Genomic DNA, 22,350 nt, shown 5'->3' with positions numbered 1-22,350 from the left:
TAGAAATGTCCCGATCAACAGGTCCATGTCAGCTAATGTTTATTTTAGTTGTTTTTAGCCCATAGATACTGTTGTATTTTTGGGGGGGAATCACTCAAATATCAGATGAATATCCGTTAGACATGGCAATATGTTTTGGAAAGTTTGCTGCTTTCAAAGTGTATTGAAACGTTTGCTGCTTTGAAAGTGTATTGAAACGTTTGTTGCTTTGAAAGTGTAATGAAACATTTGTTGCTTTGAAAGTGTATTGAAACGTTTGTTGCTTTGAAAGTGTATTGAAACGTTTGTTGCTTTGAAAGTGTATTGAAACGTTTGTTGCTTTGAAAGTGTATTGAAAACTTTGCTGCTTTGAAAGTGTATTGAAAACTTTGTTGCTTTGAAAGTGTATTGAAACGTTTGTTGCTTTGAAAGTGTATTGAAACATTTGTTGCTTTGAAAGTGTTTTGAAACGTTTGTTGCTTTGAAAGTGTATTGAAAACTTTGCTGCTTTGAAAGTGTATTGAAACGTGTGTTGCTTTGAAAGTGTATTGAAACGTTTGTTGCTTTGGAAGTGTATTGAAACGTTTGTTGCTTTGAAAGTGTATTGAAACGTTTGTTGCTTTGAAAGTGTATTGAAACGTTTGTTGCTTTGAAAGTGTATTGAAACATTTGTTGCTTTGAAAGTGTATTGAAAACTTTGCTGCTTTGAAAGTGTATTGAAAACTTTGTTGCTTTGAAAGTGTATTGAAACGTTTGTTGCTTTGAAAGTGTATTGAAACATTTGTTGCTTTGAAAGTGTTTTGAAACGTTTGTTGCTTTGAAAGTGTCTTGAAAACTTTGCTGCTTTGAAAGTGTATTGAAAACTTTGTTGCTTTGAAAGTGTATTGAAACGTTTGTTGCTTTGAAAGTGTATTGAAACGTTTGTTGCTTTGAAAGTGTATTGAAACGTTTGTTGCTTTGAAAGTGTATTGAAAACTTTGCTGCTTTGAAAGTGTATTGAAAACTTTGTTGCTTTGAAAGTGTATTGAAACGTTTGTTGCTTTGAAAGTGTATTGAAACATTTGTTGCTTTGAAAGTGTTTTGAAATGTTTGTTGCTTTGAAAGTGTATTGAAAACTTTGCTGCTTTGAAAGTGTATTGAAACGTGTGTTGCTTTGAAAGTGTATTGAAACGTTTGTTGCTTTGGAAGTGTATTGAAACGTTTGTTGCTTTGAAAGTGTATTGAAACGTTTCTTAGTTCGCTAGCTACTTTTTGAGTTTGGATCCCGCGACGCGGATGGTATCAGTCTCTGGGACCACTACTATCTGTCCAGTGATCCTGCCGACCAAGACCGGGTCTGAGGAGCTATTTGGCGAAGCAGGTAGCCTAGCTGCCTATCGAGCTAGCAGGGTTTTCTTGAGGGCTCGAACGCAGCCCGCGACGCGGTTAGCGGTTAGCGGTTAGCCATAGTAGCTGGGACCGCGGATTGTCCCTGGGCTTGTGGCTGTCTAGATTCCTGCTGTTTGTGGTTTTCAATCTTCCCTGTGACCTGCCCTGTCTGGAACTGTGAGAAGTAGCACCACGTTACTACCCCCCCCCCCACCCCCCCAGTTTGATTCAAAGGGTCGTAGGTCATGTTAGAGTTTGTTTACAGCGTTTATCAAAGAGATGCAATTTGCATATCCGGTATTAGTTATTCACCAGAGAGTCTGTTATTATGGGTCCCGATGGATGGTGTGTGTGTGTGTGTGTGTGTGTGTGTGTGTGTGTGTGTGTGTGTGTGTGTGTGTGTGTGTGTGTGTGTGTGTGTGTGTGTGTGTGTGTGTGTGTGTGTGTGTGTGTGTGTGTGTGTGTGTGTGTGTGTGTGTGTGTGTTTAAAGAGTGATTTTCCCAGAGTTTCAGGATCCATTATGATCCTCATCCTTTATTCATTAAGTTACCACACACACACACACACACACACACACACACACACACACACACACACACACACACACACACACACACACACACACACACACACACACACACACACACACACACACACACACACACACACACACACACACACACACCCACACACACACCTAACAAGTCATGTGTGATTGAATATAAAGTCCTTCACAGTGCTGTCCATGTTAAGCACTAGACCGGCGGATAAGCCCCACCTCTGGGTTGGCATCCATTCCAACTGGGTTAACACTGTACTGGGTTAACACTATACTGGGTTAACACTGTACTGGGTTAACACTGTACTGGGTTAACACTGTACTGGGTTGGGACTGTACTGGGTTAACACTGTACTGGGTTAACATTGTACTGGGTTAACACTGTACTGGGTTAACACTGTACTGGGTTAACACTGTACTGGGTTGGGACTGTACTGGGTTAACACTGTACTGGGTTAACACTGTACTGGGTTAACACTGTACTGGGTTAACCCTGTACTGGGTTAACACTGTACTGGGTTGGGACTGTACTGGGTTAACACTGTACTGGGTTAACACTGTACTGGGTTAACACTGTACTGGGTTAACACTGTACTGGGTTGGGACTGTACTGGGTTAACACTGTACTGGGTTAACACTGTACTGGGTTAACACTGTACTGGGTTAACACTGTACTGGGTTGGGACTGTGCTGGGTTAACACTGTACTGGGTTAACACTGTACTGGGTTAACACTGTACTGGGTTGGGACTGTACTGGGTTAACACTGTACTGGGTGGGACTGTACTGGGTTAACACTGTACTGGGTTAACACTGTACTGGGTTGGGACTGTACTGGGTTAACACTGTACTGGGTTAACACTGTACTGGGTTAACACTGTACTGGGTTGGGACTGTACTGGGTTAACACTGTACTGGGTGGGACTGTACTGGGTTAACACTTTACTGGGTTAACACTGTACTGGGTTGGGACTGTACTGGGTTAACAATGTACTGGATTAACACTGTACTGGGTTGGGACTGTACTGGGTTAACACTGTACTGGATTAACACTGTACTGGGTTAACACTGTACTGGTTTAACACTGTACTGGGTTAACACTGTACTGGGTTAACACTGTACTGGGTTGGGACTGTACTGGGTTGGGACTGTACTGGGTTAACACTCTACTGGGTTAACACTGTACTGGGTTAACACTGTACTGGGTTAACACTGTACTGGGTTAACACTGTACTGGGTTGGAACTGTACTGGGTTAACACTGTACTGGGTTAACACTGTACTGGGTTAACACTGTACTGGGTTGGGACTGTACTGGGTTAACACTGTACTGGGTGGGACTGTACTGGGTTAACACTGTACTGGGTTAACACTGTACTGGGTTGGGACTGTACTGGGTTAACACTGTACTGGGTTAACACTGTACTGGGTTAACACTGTACTGGGTTGGGACTGTACTGGGTTAACACTGTACTGGGTGGGACTGTACTGGGTTAACACTGTACTGGGTTAACACTGTACTGGGTTGGGACTGTACTGGGTTAACACTGTACTGGGTTAACACTGTACTAGGTGGGACTGTACTGGGTGGGACTGTACTGGGTTAACACTGTACTGGGTTAACACTGTACTGGGTTAACACAACACTGTACTGGGTTAACACTGTACTGGGTTAACACTGTACTGGGTTGGGACTGTACTGGGTTAACAATGTACTGGATTAACACTGTACTGGGTTGAGAATGTACTGGGTTAACACTGTACTGGGTTAACACTGTACTGGGTTAACACTGTACTGGTTTAACACTGTACTGGGTTAACACTGTACTGGGTTAACACTGTACTGGGTTGGGACTGTAATGGGTTGGGACTGTACTGGGTTAACACTCTACTGGGTTAACACTGTACTGGGTTGGGACTGCACTGGGTTAGCACTGTACTGATTTGGGACTACACTGGGTTAACACTGTACTGGGTTAACACTGTACTGGGTTAACACTGTACTGGGTTGGGACTGCACTGGGTTAACACTGTACTGGGTTAACACTGTACTGGGTTGGGACTGCACTGGGTTAACACTGTACTGGTTTAACACTGTACTGGGTTAACACTGCACTGGGTTAACACTGTACTGGGTTGGGACTGTACTGGGTTAACACTGTACTGGGTTGGGACTGTACTGGGTTAACCCTGTACTGTGTTGAGACTGCAATGGGTTAACACTGTACTGGGTTAACACTGTACTGGGTTAACACTGTACTGGGTTGGGACTGCACTGGGTTAACACTGTACTGGGTTAACACTTTACTGGGTTAACACTGTACTGGGTTGGGACAGTACTGGGTTAACACTGTACTGGGTTGGGACTGTACTTGGTTAACCCTGTACTGGGTTGGGATTGCACTGGGTTAACACTGTACTGGGTTGGGACTGTACTGGGTTAACACTGTACTGGGTTGGGACTGTACTGGGTTGGGACTGCACTGGGTTAACACTGTACTGGGTTAACACTGTACTGGGATGGGACTGTACTGGGTTGGGACTGCACTGGGTTAACACTGTACTGGGTTAACACTGTACTGGGATGGGACTGTACTGGGTTGGGACTGCACTGGGTTAACACTGCACTGGGTTAACACTGTACTGGGTTGGGACTGTACTGGGTTAACACTGTACTGGGTTGGGACTGTACTGGGTTGGGACTGTACTGGGTTGGGACTGTACTGGGTTAACACTGTACTGGGTTGGGACTGTACTGGGTTAACACTGTACTGGGTTGGGACTGTACTGGGTTAACACTGTACTGGGTTGGGACTGTACTGGGTTGGGACTGTACTGGGTTGGGACTGTACTGGGTTAACACTGTACTGGGCTGTGTTATGTACCACAAACTGAATGACTTCATGTTATTTTAGAATGAGAAGGCTTTCAAATATGTTTCCTAGTTCCTGGTGAAGTAATGTTGAACCACTGTGCTTGACTTAACGATGTGTTTGTGGTGTTTCTTCTCTCAGGTTCCTACAGAACAACAGTATTCAGACCATCTCCAGTCAAGCCTTCAGTGGACTCTACAAACTAGAGAAACTGTGAGTACTGAGAGACCTCTTTACATCTTACTGAAGACAGATGGGGGACAGAGAGAGAGAGAGAGCGGGGTGGGGAAAGAGAGGGAGAGAGAAAGAGAGGTGGGGAGAGAGAGAGAGAGAGAGAGAGGTGGGGAGAGGGAGGGAGAGAGAGAGAGAGAGAGAGAGAGAGCGGGGTGGGGAGAGGGAGAGAGAGAGAAAGAGAGGTGGGGAGAGGGAGGGAGAGAGAGAGAGAGGAGAGAGAGAGAGAGAGAGAGAGAGCGGGGTGGGGAAAGAGAGGGAGAGAGAAAGAGAGGTGGGGAGAGGGAGGGAGAGAGAGAGAGAGAGATGGGGGAGAGAGAGAGAGGGGTGGGGAGAGGGAGGGAGAGAGAGAAAGAGAGATGGGGGAGAGAGAGAGAGGGGTGGGGAGAGGGAGGGAGAGAGAGAGAGAGAGATGGAGAGAGAGAGAGAGAGAGAGAGAGAAAGAAAGAGAGATGGAGAGGGAGAGAGAAAGAGAGATGGGGAGAGAGAGAGAGAGATGGGGAGAGAGAGAGAGAGAGAGCGGGGTGGGGAAAGAGAGGGAGAGAGAAAGAGAGGTGGGGAGAGGGAGGGAGAGAGAGAGAGAGAGAGATGGGGGAGAGAGAGAGAGGGGTGGAGAGAGAGAAAGAGAGATGGGAGAGAGAGAGAGAGAGAGAGAGAGAAAGAAAGAGAGATGGAGAGAGAGAGGGAGAGAGAAAGAGAGATGGGGAGAGAGAGAGAGAGAGAGAGATGGGGAGAGAGAAGAGAGAGAGAGAGAGAGAGAGAGAGAGAGAGGGAGAGGGAGAGGGAGAGAGAGAGAGAGCGAGAAAGGGAGAGAGAAAGAGAGGTGGGGAGAGAGAGGGAGGGGCAGACAGAGGAAAGAGAGAGAAGGGGGGAGGGCAATGTAAACATGTGTTTCCCATGCCAATAAAATCATTTGAATTGAATTGATTGAGAGAGACATACTGTACTGGGATTACAACAATACCGTTTTCTGTTGATAAAGACAGAACTGCTATTTCAGGGAATGTGTTTGCGGGTGTTCTTCCTTTACATATTCATTTACATTTACATATTTATTTACATATATGCATATTCCTATGGTCACCAAGAAGGGCCTACAGCCTACATCTGTCCCCAACCAAGGAGGGTCTACAGCCTAGATCTGTCCCCAACCAAGGAGGGCCTACAGCCTAAATCTGTCCCCAACCAAGGAGGGCCTACAGCCTAAATCTGTCCCCAACCAAGGAGGGTCTAGAGCCTAGATCTGTCCCCAACCAAGGAGGGTCTACAGCCTAGATCTGTCCCCAACCAAGGAGGGTCTACAGCCTAGATCTGTCCCCAACCAAGGAGGGTCTACAGCCTAGATCTGTCCCCAACCAAGGAGGGCCTACAGCCTAGATCTGTCCCCAACCAAGGAGGGTCTACAGCCTAGATCTGTCCCCAACCAAGGAGGGTCTACAGCCTAGATCTGTCCCCAACCAAGGAGGGCCTACAGCCTAGATCTGTCCCCAACCAAGGAGGGTCTAGAGCCTAGATCTGTCCCCAACCAAGGAGGGTCTTCAGCCTAGATCTGTCCCCAACCAAGGAGGGCCTACAGCCTAGATCTGTCCCCAACCAAGGAGGGCCTACAGCAGCACCTAGATAATCTGCACAGATTCTGCCAGACCTGGGCCCTGACAGTAAATCTCAGTAAGACCAAAATAATGGTGTTCCAAAAAAGGTCCAGTTGCCAGGAACACAAATACAAATTCCATCTAGACACCGTTGTCCTAGAGCACACAAAAAAACTATACATACCTTGGCCTAAACATCAGCTCCACAGGTAGCTTCCAAAAAGCTGTGAACGATCTGAGAGACAAGGCAAGAAGGGCCTTCTATGCCATCAAAAGGAACATCAAATTCAACATACCAATTAGGATCTGGCTAAAAATACTTGATTCAGTTATATAACCCATTGTCCTTTATGGTTGTGAGGTCTGGGGTCCGCTCACCAACCAAGAATTCACAAAATGGGCCAAACACCAAATTGTGACTCTGCTTACAGAATTCTGCAAAAATATACTCTGTGTACAACGTAAAACACCAAATAGTTAATTCAGAGCAGAATTAGGCCGATACCCAGAAAAGAGCCGTTAAATTTTACAACCACCTAAAAGGAAGCGATTTCCAAACCTTCCATAACAAAGCCATCACCTACAGAGAGATGAACCTGGAGAAGTCCCCTAAGCAAGCTGGTCCTGTGGCTCTGTTCACAAACACAAACACACCCCACAGAGCCACAGGACAACAGCACAATTAGACCCAACCAAATCATGAGAAAACAAAAATATAATTACTTGACACATTGGAAAGAATTAACAAAAAAACAGAGCAAACTAGAATGCTATTTGGCCCTAAACAGAGAGTACACAGTGGCAGAATACCTGACCACTGTGACTGACCCAAACTTAAGGAAAGCTTTGACTATGTACAGACTCAGTGAGCATAGCCTTGCTATTGAGAAAGGCCACCGTAGGCAGACCTGGATTAGGTGGAAACTGAGCTGCACTTCCTAACCTCCTGCCAAATATATGACCATATTAGAGAGACATATTTCCCTCAGATTACACAGATCCACAAAGAATTTGAAAACAAACCACATTTTGATAAACTCCCATATCTACTGGGTGAAATACCACAGTGTGACATCACAGCAGCAAGATGTGTGACCTGTTGCCACAAGAGAAAGGTCAACCAGTGAAGAACAAACACCATTGTAAATACAACCCATATTTATGTTTATTTATAAAAATAAAAAAATCACCTTTATTTAACCAGGTAGGCCAGTTGAGTACAAGTTCTCATTTACAACTGCGACCTGGTCAAGATAAAGCAAAGCAGTGTGACAAAAACAACAACACAGAGTTACACATGGAATAAACAAACCTACAGTCAATAATACAGTAGAAAAATCTATATACAGTGTCTGGAAGTGAAGTAAGAAGGAAAGGCAATAAATAGTTGCGAAGTAATTACAATTTAGCAAATTAACACTGGAGTGATAGATGTGCAGATAATGATGTGCAAGTAGAAATACTGGTGTGCAAAAAAGTAAATAAAAACAATATGGGGATGAGGTAGGTAGATTGGATGGGCTATTTACAGATGGGTTGTGTACAGCTGCAGCGATCGGTTAGTTGCTCAGATAGCTGATGTTTAAAGTTAGTGAGGGAAATATAAGTCTCCTTGTGTGAGAAGTCTGTCTGTCTGTCTGTCTGTCTGTCTGTCTGTCTGTCTGTCTGTCTGTCTGTCTGTCTGTCTGTCTGTCTGTCTGTCTGTCTGTCTGTCTGTCTGTCTGTCTGTCTGTCTGTCTGTCTGTCTGTCTGTCTGTCTGTCTGTCTGTCTGTCTGTCTGTCTGTCTGTCCGTCTGTCTGTCTCTCTCTGATGATAGATACTGCAGTTGTTCCTGCAAGTCTACTTTATCAGTGGAATGAAACACTCGTCATTTGGACATAAAAGTAAAGTACCAGATGACCAACAGGAGGCAGTTAAATATCTCACTAAATAACAACAGTTAGCCCTCTCATATTATTATCTGATAGCGTATAGCCATAAAGCATGTACCAGCCCAGACACACAGTAATGGCAATATCCTCTCTCCATAAAGCATGGCTTAAACTAGACTGTGCGTCAGCTTTAACATACAGGCTGTAAATACAGTCTGGAGATGTGACTCAAAGGTCACCCGATTCCCTATATAGTTTAATGGAGTACTGGCTGAATGACAACAGACACAGAATATAATAAGGAATTGTATTGATTAGTTTTGGGGAACGTTCACCAGACCTCGTCGCTGATGACAAGTTGCCCCTCCTCTATTCTCCCCCCTCCTCTATTCTCCCCCCTCTCCTCTATTCACCCCCCTCCTAGCACACCCCCCTCCTCTATTCCCCCCTCCTCTATTCTCCCCCTCTTAGCACACCCCCCTCCTCTATTCTCCCCCCGCTCCTCTATTCACCCCCCTCCTCTATTCTCCCCCCTCCTAGCACCCCCCTCTATTCTCCCCCCTCCTAGCACCCCCCCTCTATTCTCCCCCCCTCTATTCTCCCCCCTCCTCTATTTACATTTACATTTAAGTCATTTAGCAGACATCCCCCCTCCTCTATTCTCCCCCCTCATCTATTCTCCCCCCTCCTAGCACCCCTCCTCTATTCTCCCCCCTATTCTCTCCTCTGCTGCTGATGATGTAATACAAATGACCCCCCCATGTCTTTACTACGCTGAGCCCCCCGCGGCTGGGAGAAAGGCGTTCCAATGACAGGCCTTTAAGGTTATTTTGCTGGTGGTGGTGGAGAGGAGGGGTTATTACTGTTTACTGTTGCTGTAAAACAACAAGTGGGAGACACAAGGTTTGAGTTGACATGTACGGGGCATTCAGAAAAGTATTCAGACCCCTTGACTTTTTCAACATTTTGTGACATTACAGCCTTATTCTAAAATGGATTAAATCTTTGTTTTCCCTCATCAATCTACACACGATACCCCATAATGACATCACAATACCCCATAATGACATCACAATACCCCATAATGACATCACAATGCCCCATAATGACAAAGCAAAAACAGGTTTTTAGACATTTTTGCACATTTATTAAAAATAAAAACCAGAAATACATAATTATTCAGATCCTTTGCTATGAGACTTGAAATTGAGCTCGGGTGCATCCTGTTTCCATTGATCATCCTTGAGATGTTTCTACAACTTGATTGGACATGATTTGGAAAGGTGCACACCTGTCTATATAAGGTCCCACAGTTGACAGTGCATATCTGAGCAAAAACCAAGCCATGAGGTTGAAGCATTTGTCCGAGACAGGATTGTGTCGAGGCACAGATCTGGGGAAGGGTACCAAAACATTTCTGCAGCATTGAAGGTCCCCAAGAACACAGTGGCCTCCATCAGTCTTAAATGATGTTCAGATCCACCAAGACGCTTCCTAGAGCTGGCCACCTGGTCAAACTGAGCAATTGGGGAGAAGGTCCTTAGTCAGGGAGGTAACCAAGAACCCGATGGTCACTCTGAGCTCCAGAGTTCCTCTGTAGAGATAGGAGAACCTTCTAGAAGGACAACCATCTCTGCAGCACTCCACCAATCAGGCCTTTATGGTAGAGTGGCCAGACTGAGAATGAAGCCACTCCTCAGTAAAAGGCACGACAGCTCATTTTGAGTTTTCCAAATGGCACCTAAAGACTCTCAGATCATGAGAAACAAGATTATCTGGTCTGATGAAACCATTAACTCTTTGGCCTGAATGCCAAGCGTCACGTCTGGAGGAAACCTGGAACAATCCTTACGGTGAAGCATGGTGGTGACAGCATCATGCTGTGGGGATGTTTTTCAGCGGCAGAGACTGGGAGACTAGTCAGGATCGAGGGAAAGATGAACGGAGCGAAGTACAGAGATGATGAAAAACCTGCCTTTGGCCTAGATGCAAAGTTGTTTACTTTGTAGAATCTCAAATTCAAAATATATTCTGATTTGTATCACACTTTTTTGTTTACTAAACGATTCCACGTGTTATTTCATAGTTTTGATGTCTTCACTATTCTTTTGCAATGTAGAAAATAGTAAAAAATAATTAAAAACCCTTGAATGAGTAGGTGTGTCCAAACCTTTGACTGGTACTGTAGGTTAACATTCTATTGGTTGTAAGAATGTTGTATAACAATTTAAATTGGACTCTTTTGAATCCAGCGCTGTTTTGTGTATTCATGCCATGGAATCGGTACATCGAAAATCTCTTCCTAACTCTTTTATTCTGTCACTGTTTGTTGAGAGGTGGAGGGAGGATGTTCTCATATCTTTATCTGTTGTGTAGAAGGATTAACATTCATTAATAGATGTTTTCCTCTCTCTCTCTCTCTGTATCTCTCTCTCCCCGTCTCTCTCTCTCTCTCTCTCTGTCTCTCTCTCTGTCTCTCTCTCTCTCTGTCTCTCTCTCTCCCCGTCTCTCTCTCTCTCTCTCTCTGTCTCTCTCTCTCCCCGTCTCTCTCTCTCTCTGTCTCTCTCTCTCTCTCTTTCTCTCTCTCTCTCTCTCTCTCTCTCTCTCTCTCTCTCTCTCTCTCTCTCTCTGTCTCTCTGTCTCTCTGTCTCTCTCTGTCTCTCTCTCTGTCTCTCTCTCTCTCTCTGTCTCTCTGTCTCTCTCTCTGTCTCTCTCTCTCTCTCTGTCTCTCTTTCTCTCTCTCTGTCTCTGTCTCTCTCTCTCTCTCTCTCTCTGTCTCTCTGTCTCTCTCTCTGTCTCTCTCTCTGTCTCTCTCTCTGTCTCTCTCTCTGTCTCTCTCTCTGTCTCTCTGTCTCTCTCTGTCTCTCTTTCTCTCTGCCTCTCTTTCTCTCTGTCTCTCTGTCTCTCTTTCTCTCTCTCTGTCTCTGTCTCTCTCTCTCTCTCTCTCTCTCTCTCTCTCTCTGTGTCTCTCTGTCTCTCTCTCTCTCTTTCTCAGGTTTCTTAGTGTGAACTCCATTTCATCTCTCAAACTGGGTGTGTTCAGTGATCTCCGTAATTTATGGTGGCTGTGAGTACAAAGCCGAAACACACACACACACACGTTTTACTATCCTTGTGGGGACCAAACAATTGGTTCCATTCAAAATCCAATCCCCTAACTCTTAACCTATCCCCAAACCCTAACTCTTAACCTATCCTTAACCCTAAACCTATCCCCAAACCCTAACCCTTAACCTAACCTTAACCCTAAACCTATCCCCAAACCTTAACCCTAAACCTATCCCCAAACCCTAACCCTAACCCTTAACCTAACCTTAACCCTAAACCTATCCCCAAACCCTAACCCTAAACCTATCCCCAAACCCTAACCCTAAACCTATCCTTAACCCTAAACCTATCCCCAAACCCTAACCCTAAACCTAACCTTAACCCTAAACCTATCCCCAAACCCTAACCCTAACCCTAAACCTATCCTTAACCCTAAACCTATCCCCAAACCCTAACCCTAAACCTATCCCCAAACCCTAACCCTAAACCTATCCTTAACCCTAAACCTATCCCCAAACCCTAACCCTAAACCTATCCCCAAACCCTAACCCTAAACCTATCCTTAACCCTAAACCTATCCCCAAACCCTAACCCTAAACCTAACCTTATCCCTTAACCTATCCCCAAACCCTAACACGTAACCTATCCTTAACCCTAAACCTTTCCCCTAATGCAGGGAAACTGAAATCTGTCTCACCAAAATTCTATCAGCATGTTAAATGTGCAACCAGAGGGGGAAAAACTCTGGACTTTCTTACTCACACAGAGACGCGTACAACGCTCTCCCTCATCCTCCATTAGGCAAATCTGACCATAATTCTATCCTCCTGATTCCTGCTTACAAGCAAAAATTAAAGCAGGAAGCACCAGTGACTTGATCAATAAGAAAGTGGTCAGATGAAGCAGATGCTAAGCTACAGGACTGTTTTGCTAGCAAAGACTGGAATATGTTCTGGGACTCCTCCAATGGCATTGAGGAGTACACCACATCTGTCATTGGCTTCATCAATAAGTGCATCGAGGACGTCCCTTCTACAGTGACCGTACGTACATGCACCAACCAGAAGCCATGGATGACAGGCAACATCCGCACTGAGCTAAAGGCTAGAGTTGCCGCTTTCAAGGAGTGGGACTCTAACCCGGAAGCTTATAAGAAATCCCGCTATGCCCTCCGACAAACCATCAAACAGGCAAAGTGTCAATACAGGACGAAGATCGAATCGTACTACACCGGCTCCAACACTCATCGGATGTGGCAGGGCTTGCAAACTATTACAGACTACAAAGGGAAGCACAGCCGAGAGCTGCCCAGAGACACGAGCCTACCAGACGAGCTAAACTACTTCTATGCTCGCTTCGAGGCAAATAACACTGAAACATGCATGAGAGCACCAGCTGTTCCAGAAGACTGTGTGATCACGCTCTCCGCAGCAGATGTGAGTAAGACCCTTAAACAGGTCAACATTCACAAGGCCGCAGGGCCAGACGGATTACCAGGACGTGTACTGCGAGCATGCTCTGACCAACTGGCAAGTGTAATTTTCAACCTCTCCCTGTCCGAGTCTGTAATACCAACATGTTTTAAGCAGACCTACATAGTGCCTGTGCCCAAGAACACTAAGGTAACCTGCCTTAACCTACCGACCTGTAGCACTCACGTCTGTTTACATGAAGTACTTTGAAAGGCTGGTCATGGCTCACATCAACACCATCATCCCAGAAACCCTAGGCGCACTCCAATTTGCATTCCACCCTAACAGATCCACCGATGATGCAATCTCTATTGCACTCCACACTGTCCTTTCCCACCTGGACAAAAGGAACACCTATGTGAGAATGCTATTCATTGACTACAGCTGAGCGTTCAACACCATAGTGCGCTCAAAGCTCATCACTAAGCTAAGGACCCTGGGACTAAACACCTCCCTCTGCAACTGGATCCTGGAATTCCTGACGGGCCGCCCCCAGGTGGTAAGGGTAGGTAACATCACATCCGCTACGCTGATCCTCAACGCAGGGGCCTCTCAAAACAGGGGCTCAATCCCATCCTGTACTCCCTGTTCACTCCCTGTTCACTCATGACTGTACGGCCAGGCACTACTCCAACACCATCATTAAGTTTGCCGATGACACAACGGTGGTTGGCCTGATCACCGACAACGACGTGACAACCTATAGGGAGGAGGTCAGAGACCTGGCCGTGTGGTGCCAGGACAACCACCTCTCCCTCAACGTGATCAAGACAAAGGATATGATTGTGGACTACAGGAAAAGGAGGACTGAGCACGCCCCCATTCTCATCGACGGGGCTGTAGTGGAGCAGGTTGAGAGCTTCAAGTTCCTTGGTGTCCACATCACCAACAAACGAACATGGTCAAAGCACACCAAGACAGTTGTGAAGAGGGCAGGACAAAACCTATTCCCCATCAGGAGACTGAAAGGATTTTGCATGGGTCCTCAGATCCTTAAAAGGTTCTACTGCTGCACCATCAAGAGCATCCTGACTGGTTGCATCACTGCTTGTTATGGCAACTGCTCGGCCTCTGACCGCAAGGCACTACAGAGGGTAGTGAGTATGGCCCAGTACATCACTGAGGCCAAGCTTCCTGCCATCCAGGACCTCTATAGGAGGCGGTGTCAGAGGAAGGCCCTAAAAATGTTCAAGGACTCCAGCCACTCTAGTCATAGACTGTTCTCTCTGGAGTGCCAAGTCTAGGTCCAAGAGGCTTCTAAACAGCTTCTACCCCCAAGCCATAAGACTCCTGAACACCTAATCAAATGGCTGCCCAGACTATTTGCATTGCCCCTCCCCCGCCGATTTAACCCTAACCCTTAACCTTTAACCCTTAACCTAATCCTATCCCTTGTAGCTTTAATTGTATCTCCCTAACCTTAAACTTAACACCTAAGCCTAAAATAAAAAAAATTTCCTTCTTGGGACTGTTGAAATGTCAGTATTTTCCTTGTCCTCACAAGTATAGAAACACATCTGGTCCCCAGGAGGATAATAAACCAAAAAACACAAGCACTCATAAAACAGACCCACCGACGGATTTGGTCCGTTCTGCAGCTAGCAGATAACAGGAACCAGCTGAGCCCGTATCACCAGATGTATCACGTTACCACACAGGAATGCAGCTCAACATGATCCATTTGATCACAGCGTCTATTCATTGTAAAGGCAACTATAATAAAAACAAGTCCTGCTCGTGGTTAAAATCGCTGTGCAGATTCATTGGTTTTCTTCACTGTTTTTCCCAGTTTGCAAAGTTTCTATAGGATATGCTCAAACTAGTAGACTTGTTTGTGTGTGTTGTCATGACTTGGCTAAAAGCATGATCAGATCTAGCCTGTAGCCAGATAACCAGTAGAGAGGGTAGCCTGTTGGCCAGATAGCCAATCGAGAGGGTAGCCTGTTGGCCAGATAGCCAATCGAGAGGGTAGCCTGTTGGCCAGATAGCCAGTTGAGAGGGTAGCCTGTTGGCCAGATAGCTAGTAGAGAGGGTAGCCTATTGGCCAGATAGCCAGTAGAGAGGGTAGCCTGTTGGCCAGATAGCCAGTAGAGAAGTTAGCCGGTTGGTCAGATAGCCAGTAGAGAGGGTAGCCTGTTGGTCAGATAGCCAGTAGAGAGGGTAACCTGTTGGCCAGATAGCCAGTCGAGAGGGAAGCCTGTTGGCCAGATAGCCAGTCGAGAGGGTAGACTGTTGGCCAGATAGCCAGTCGAGAGGGTAGCCTGTTGGCCAGATAGCCAGTCGAGAGGGTAGCCTGTTGGCCAGATAGCTAGTAGAGAGGGTAGCCTGTTGGCCAGATAGCCAGTCGAGAGGGTAGCCTGTTGGCCAGATAGCCAGTTGAGAGGGTAGCCTGTTGGCCAGATAGCTAGTAGAGAGGGTAGCATGTTGGCCAGATAGCCAGTCGAGAGGGTAGCCTGTTGGCCAGAAAGCCAGTAGAGAAGGTAGCCGGTTGGTAAGATAGCCAGTAGAGAGGGTAGCCTGTTGGCCAGATAGCCAGTCAAGAGGGAAGCATGTTGGCCAGATAGCCAGTCGAGAGGGTAGCCTGTTGGCCAGATAGCCAGTAGAGAGGGTAGCCTGTTGGCCAGATAGCCAGTCGAGAGGGTAGCCGGTTGGTCAGATAGCCAGTAGAGAGGGTAGCCTGTTGGCCAGATAGCTAGTAGAGAGGTTAGCCTGTTGGCCAGATAGCCAGTAGAGAGGGTAGCCGGTTGGTCAGATAGCCAGTAGAGAGGGTAGCCGGTTGGTCAGATAGCCAGTAGAGAGGGTAGCCTGTTGGCCAGATAGCTAGTAGAGAGGGTAGCCTGTTGGCCAGATAGCTAGTAGAGAGGGTAGCCTGTTGGCCAGATAGCCAGTAGAGAGGGTAGCCTGTTGGCCAGATAGCCAGTCGAGAGGGTAGCCTGTTGGCCAGATAGCCAGTCGAGAGGGTAGCCTGTTGGCCAGATAGCCAGTAGAGAGGGTAGCCTGTTGGCCAGATAGCCAGTCGAGAGGGTAGCCTGTTGGCCAGATAGCCAGTAGAGAGGGTAGCCGGTTGGTCAGATAGCCAGTAGAGAGGGTAGCCTGTTGGCCAGATAGCTAGTAGAGAGGGTAGCCAATAACAACCAATAACACCATATAAACACCAGTCATCCACCAATAACACCATATAAACACCAGTCATCCAACCAATAACCTCATATAAACACCAGTCATCCAACCAATAACACCATATAAACACCAGTCATCCAACCAATAACACCATATAAACACCAGTCATCCACCAATAACACCATATAAACACCAGTCATCCAACCAATAACACCATATAAACACCAGTCATCCAACCAATAACACCATATAAACACCAGTCATCCACCAATAACACCATATAAACACCAGTCATCCACCAATAACACCATATAAACACCAGTCATCCAACCAATAACACCATATAAACACCAGTCATCCAACCAATAACACCATATAAACACCAGTCATCCACCAATAACACCATTTAAACACCAGTCATCCAACCAATAACACCATATAAACACCAGTCATCCACCAATAACACCATATAAACACCAGTCATCCACCAATAACACCATATAAACACCAGTCATCCAACCAATAACACCATATAAACACCAGTCATCCAACCAATAACACCATATAAACACCAGTCATCCAACCAATAACACCATATAAACACCAGTCATCCACCAATAACACCATATAAACACCAGTCATCCAACCAATAACCTCATATAAACACCAGTCATCCAACCAATAACACCATAAAAACACCAGTCATCCAACCAATAACACCATATAAACACCAGTCATCCACCAATAACCTCATATAAACACCAGTCATCCAACCAATAATACCATATAAACACCAGTCATCCAACAAATAACACCATATAAACACCAGTCATCCAACCAATAACACCATATAAACACCAGTCATCCACCAATAACACCATATAAACACCAGTCATCCAACCAATAACACCATATAAACACCAGTCATCCAACCAATAACACCATATAAACACCAGTCATCCAACCAATAACACCATATAAACACCAGTCATCCACCAATAACACCATATAAACACCAGTCATCCAACCAATAACCTCATATAAACACCAGTCATCCAACCAATAACACCATATAAACACCAGTCATCCAACCAATAACACCATATAAACACCAGTCATCCACCAATAACCTCATATAAACACCAGTCATCCAACCAATAATACCATATAAACACCAGTCATCCAACAAATAACACCATATAAACACCAGTCATCCAACCAATAACACCATATAAACACCAGTCATCCACCAATAACCTCATATAAACACCAGTCATCCAACCAATAACACCATATAAACACCAGTCATCCAACCAATAACACCATATAAACACCAGTCATCCAACCAATAACACCATATAAACACCAGTCATCCACCAATTACCTCATATAAACACCACTCATCCAACCAATAACACCATATAAACACCAGTCATCCACCAATAACACCATATAAACACCAGTCATCCAACCAATAACACCATATAAACACCAGTCATCCAACCAATAACACCATATAAACACCAGTCATCCAACCAATAACACCATATAAACACCAGTCATCCAACCAATAACACCATATAAACACCAGTCATCCACCAATAACACCATATAAACACCAGTCATCCAACCAATAACACCATATAAACACCAGTCATCCAACCAATAACACCATATAAACACCAGTCATCCACCCAATAACACCATATAAACACCAGTCATCCACCAATAACACCATATAAACACCAGTCATCCAACCAATAACACCATATAAACACCAGTCATCCAACCAATAATACCATATAAACACCAGTCATCCAACCAATAACACCATATAAACACCAGTCATCCACCAATAACACCATATAAACACCAGTCATCCACCCAATAACACCATATAAACACCAGTCATCCACCAATAACACCATATAAACACCAGTCATCCACCAAAAACACCATATAAACACCAGTCATCCAACCAATAACACCATATAAACACCAGTCATCCAACCAATAACACCATATAAACACCAATCATCCAACCAATAACACCATATAAACACCAGTCATCCACCAATAACACCATATAAACACCAGTCATCCAACCAATAACACCATATAAACACCAGTCATCCACCAATAACACCGTATAAACACCAGTCATCCAACCAATAACACCGTATAAACACCAGTCATCCAACCAATAACACCATATAAACACCAGTCATCCACCAATAACACCATATAAACACCAGTCATCCAACCAATAACCTCATATAAACACCAGTCATCCAACCAATAACACCATATAAACACCAGTCATCCAACCAATAACACCATATAAACACCAGTCATCCACCAATAACCTCATATAAACACCAGTCATCCAACCAATAACACCATATAATCACCAGTCATCCAACCAATAACACCATATAAACACCAGTCATCCAACCAATAACACCATATAAACACCAGTCATCCACCAATAACCTCATATAAACACCAGTCATCCAACCAATAACACCATATAAACACCAGTCATCCAACCAATAACACCATATAAACACCAGTCATCCAACCAATAACACCATATAAACACCAGTCATCCAACCAATAACACCATATAAACACCAGTCATCCAACCAATAACACCATATAAACACCAGTCATCCAACCAATAACACCATATAAACACCAGTCATCCACCAATAACACCATATAAACACCAGTCATCCAACCAATAACACCATATAAACACCAGTCATCCAACCAATAACACCATATAAACACCAGTCATCCAACCAATAACACCATATAAACACCAGTCATCCAACCAATAACACCATATAAACACCAGTCATCCACCAATAACACCATATAAACACCAGTCATCCAACCAATAACACCATATAAACACCAGTCATCCAACCAATAACACCATATAAACACCAGTCATCCACCCAATAACACCATATAAAAACCAGTCATCCACCAATAACACCATATAAACACCAGTCATCCACCAATAACACCATATAAACACCAGTCATCCACCAATAACACCATATAAACACCAGTCATCCAACCAATAATACCATATAAACACCAGTCATCCAACCAATAACACCATATAAACACCAGTCATCCACCAATAACACCATATAAACACCAGTCATCCACCCAATAACACCATATAAACACCAGTCATCCACCAATAACACCATATAAACACCAGTCATCCACCAAAAACACCATATAAACACCAGTCATCCAACCAATAACACCATATAAACACCAGTCATCCAACCAATAACACCATATAAACACCAATCATCCAACCAATAACACCATATAAACACCAGTCATCCACCAATAACACCATATAAACACCAGTCATCCAACCAATAACACCATATAAACACCAGTCATCCACCAATAACACCGTATAAACACCAGTCATCCAACCAATAACACCATATAAACACCAGTCATCCAACCAATAACACCATATAAACACCAGTCATCCACCAATAACACCATATAAACACCAGTCATCCAACCAATAACACTCATATAAACACCAGTCATCCAACCAATAACACCATATAAACACCAGTCATCCAACCAATAACACCATATAAACACCAGTCATCCAACCAATAACACCATATAAACACCAGTCATCCACCAATAACACCATATAAACACCAGTCATCCAACCAATAACACCATATAAACACCAGTCATCCAACCAATAACACCATATAAACACCAGTCATCCAACCAATAACACCATATAAACACCAGTCATCCAACCAATAACACCATATAAACACCAGTCATCCAACCAATAATACCATATAAACACCAGTCATCCAACCAATAACACCATATAAACACCAGTCATCCACCAATAACACCATATAAACACCAGTCATCCACCCAATAACACCATATAAACACCAGTCATCCACCAATAACACCATATAAACACCAGTCATCCACCAAAAACACCATATAAACACCAGTCATCCAACCAATAACACCATATAAACACCAGTCATCCAACCAATAACACCATATAAACACCAATCATCCAACCAATAACACCATATAAACACCAGTCATCCACCAATAACACCATATAAACACCAGTCATCCAACCAATAACACCATATAAACACCAGTCATCCACCAATAACACCGTATAAACACCAGTCATCCAACCAATAACACCATATAAACACCAGTCATCCAACCAATAACACCATATAAACACCAGTCATCCACCAATAACACCATATAAACACCAGTCATCCAACCAATAACCTCATATAAACACCAGTCATCCAACCAATAACACCATATAAACACCAGTCATCCAACCAATAACACCATATAAACACCAGTCATCCACCAATAACCTCATATAAACACCAGTCATCCAACCAATAACACCATATAATCACCAGTCATCCAACCAATAACACCATATAAACACCAGTCATCCAACCAATAACACCATATAAACACCAGTCATCCACCAATAACCTCATATAAACACCAGTCATCCAACCAATAACACCATATAAACACCAGTCATCCAACCAATAACACCATATAAACACCAGTCATCCAACCAATAACACCATATAAACACCAGTCATCCAACCAATAACACCATATAAACACCAGTCATCCAACCAATAACACCATATAAACACCAGTCATCCAACCAATAACACCATATAAACACCAGTCATCCACCAATAACACCATATAAACACCAGTCATCCAACCAATAACACCATATAAACACCAGTCATCCAACCAATAACACCATATAAACACCAGTCATCCAACCAATAACACCATATAAACACCAGTCATCCAACCAATAACACCATATAAACACCAGTCATCCACCAATAACACCATATAAACACCAGTCATCCAACCAATAACACCATATAAACACCAGTCATCCAACCAATAACACCATATAAACACCAGTCATCCACCCAATAACACCATATAAAAACCAGTCATCCACCAATAACACCATATAAACACCAGTCATCCACCAATAACACCATATAAACACCAGTCATCCACCAATAACACCATATAAACACCAGTCATCCACCAATAACACCATATAAACACCAGTCATCCAACCAATAACACCATATAAACACCAGTCATCCAACCAATAACACCATATAAACACCAGTCATCCAACCAATAACACCATATAAACACCAGTCATCCAACCAATAACACCATATAAACACCAGTCATCCAACCAATAACACCATATAAACACCAGTCATCCAACCAATAACACCATATAAACACCAGTCATCCAACCAATAACACCATATAAACACCAGTCATCCAACCAATAACACCATATAAACACCAGTCATCCAACCAATAACACCATATAAACACCAGTCATCCACCAATAACACCATATAAACACCAGTCATCCAACCAATAACACCATATAAACACCAGTCATCCAACCAATAACACCATATAAACACCAGTCATCCAACCTATAACACCATATAAACACCAGTCATCCAACCAATAACACCATATAAACACCAGTCATCCAACCTATAACACCATATAAACACCAGTCATCCAACCAATAACACCATATAAACACCAGTCATCCAACCAATAACACCATATAAACACCAGTCATCCACCCAATAACACCATATAAACACCAGTCATCCACCAATAACACCATATAAACACCAGTCATCCACCAATAACACCATATAAACACCAGTCATCCAACCAATAACACCATATAAACACCAGTCATCCAACCAATAACACCATATAAACACCAGTCATCCAACCAATAACACCATATAAACACCAGTCATCCAACCAATAACACCATATAAACACCAGTCATCCACCAATAACACCATATAAACACCAGTCATCCAACCAATAACACCATATAAACACCAGTCATCCACCAATAACACCATATAAACACCAGTCATCCACCAATAACACCATATAAACACCAGTCATCCACCAATAACACCATATAAACACCAGTCATCCAACCAATAACACCATATAAACACCAGTCATCCAACCAATAATACCATATAAACACCAGTCATCCAACCAATAACACCATATAAACACCAGTCATCCACCAATAACACCATATAAACACCAGTCATCCACCCAATAACA

General features: G+C 44.0%; 1 protein-coding gene across 1 annotated transcript in view; it reads left to right on the top strand.

The window, feature by feature from the left end:
• LOC139537932 (relaxin receptor 2-like) overlaps positions 1 to 22,350 on the top strand; it is a 145,249-nt gene that overhangs the window by 27,763 nt on the left and 95,136 nt on the right. Inside the window, exons 5-6 of the mRNA XM_071339832.1 lie at positions 4,920 to 4,991; positions 11,469 to 11,540. Coding sequence (XP_071195933.1) covers positions 4,920 to 4,991; positions 11,469 to 11,540 — 144 coding nt within the window. The remainder of the gene's footprint in view (positions 1 to 4,919; positions 4,992 to 11,468; positions 11,541 to 22,350) is intronic.

This window comes from Salvelinus alpinus, chromosome 13, assembly GCF_045679555.1.
Source record: "Salvelinus alpinus chromosome 13, SLU_Salpinus.1, whole genome shotgun sequence".
NCBI classification, from domain to species: Eukaryota; Metazoa; Chordata; class Actinopteri; order Salmoniformes; family Salmonidae; genus Salvelinus; species Salvelinus alpinus.
This window is presented reverse-complemented; position numbering and strand designations above follow the sequence as displayed.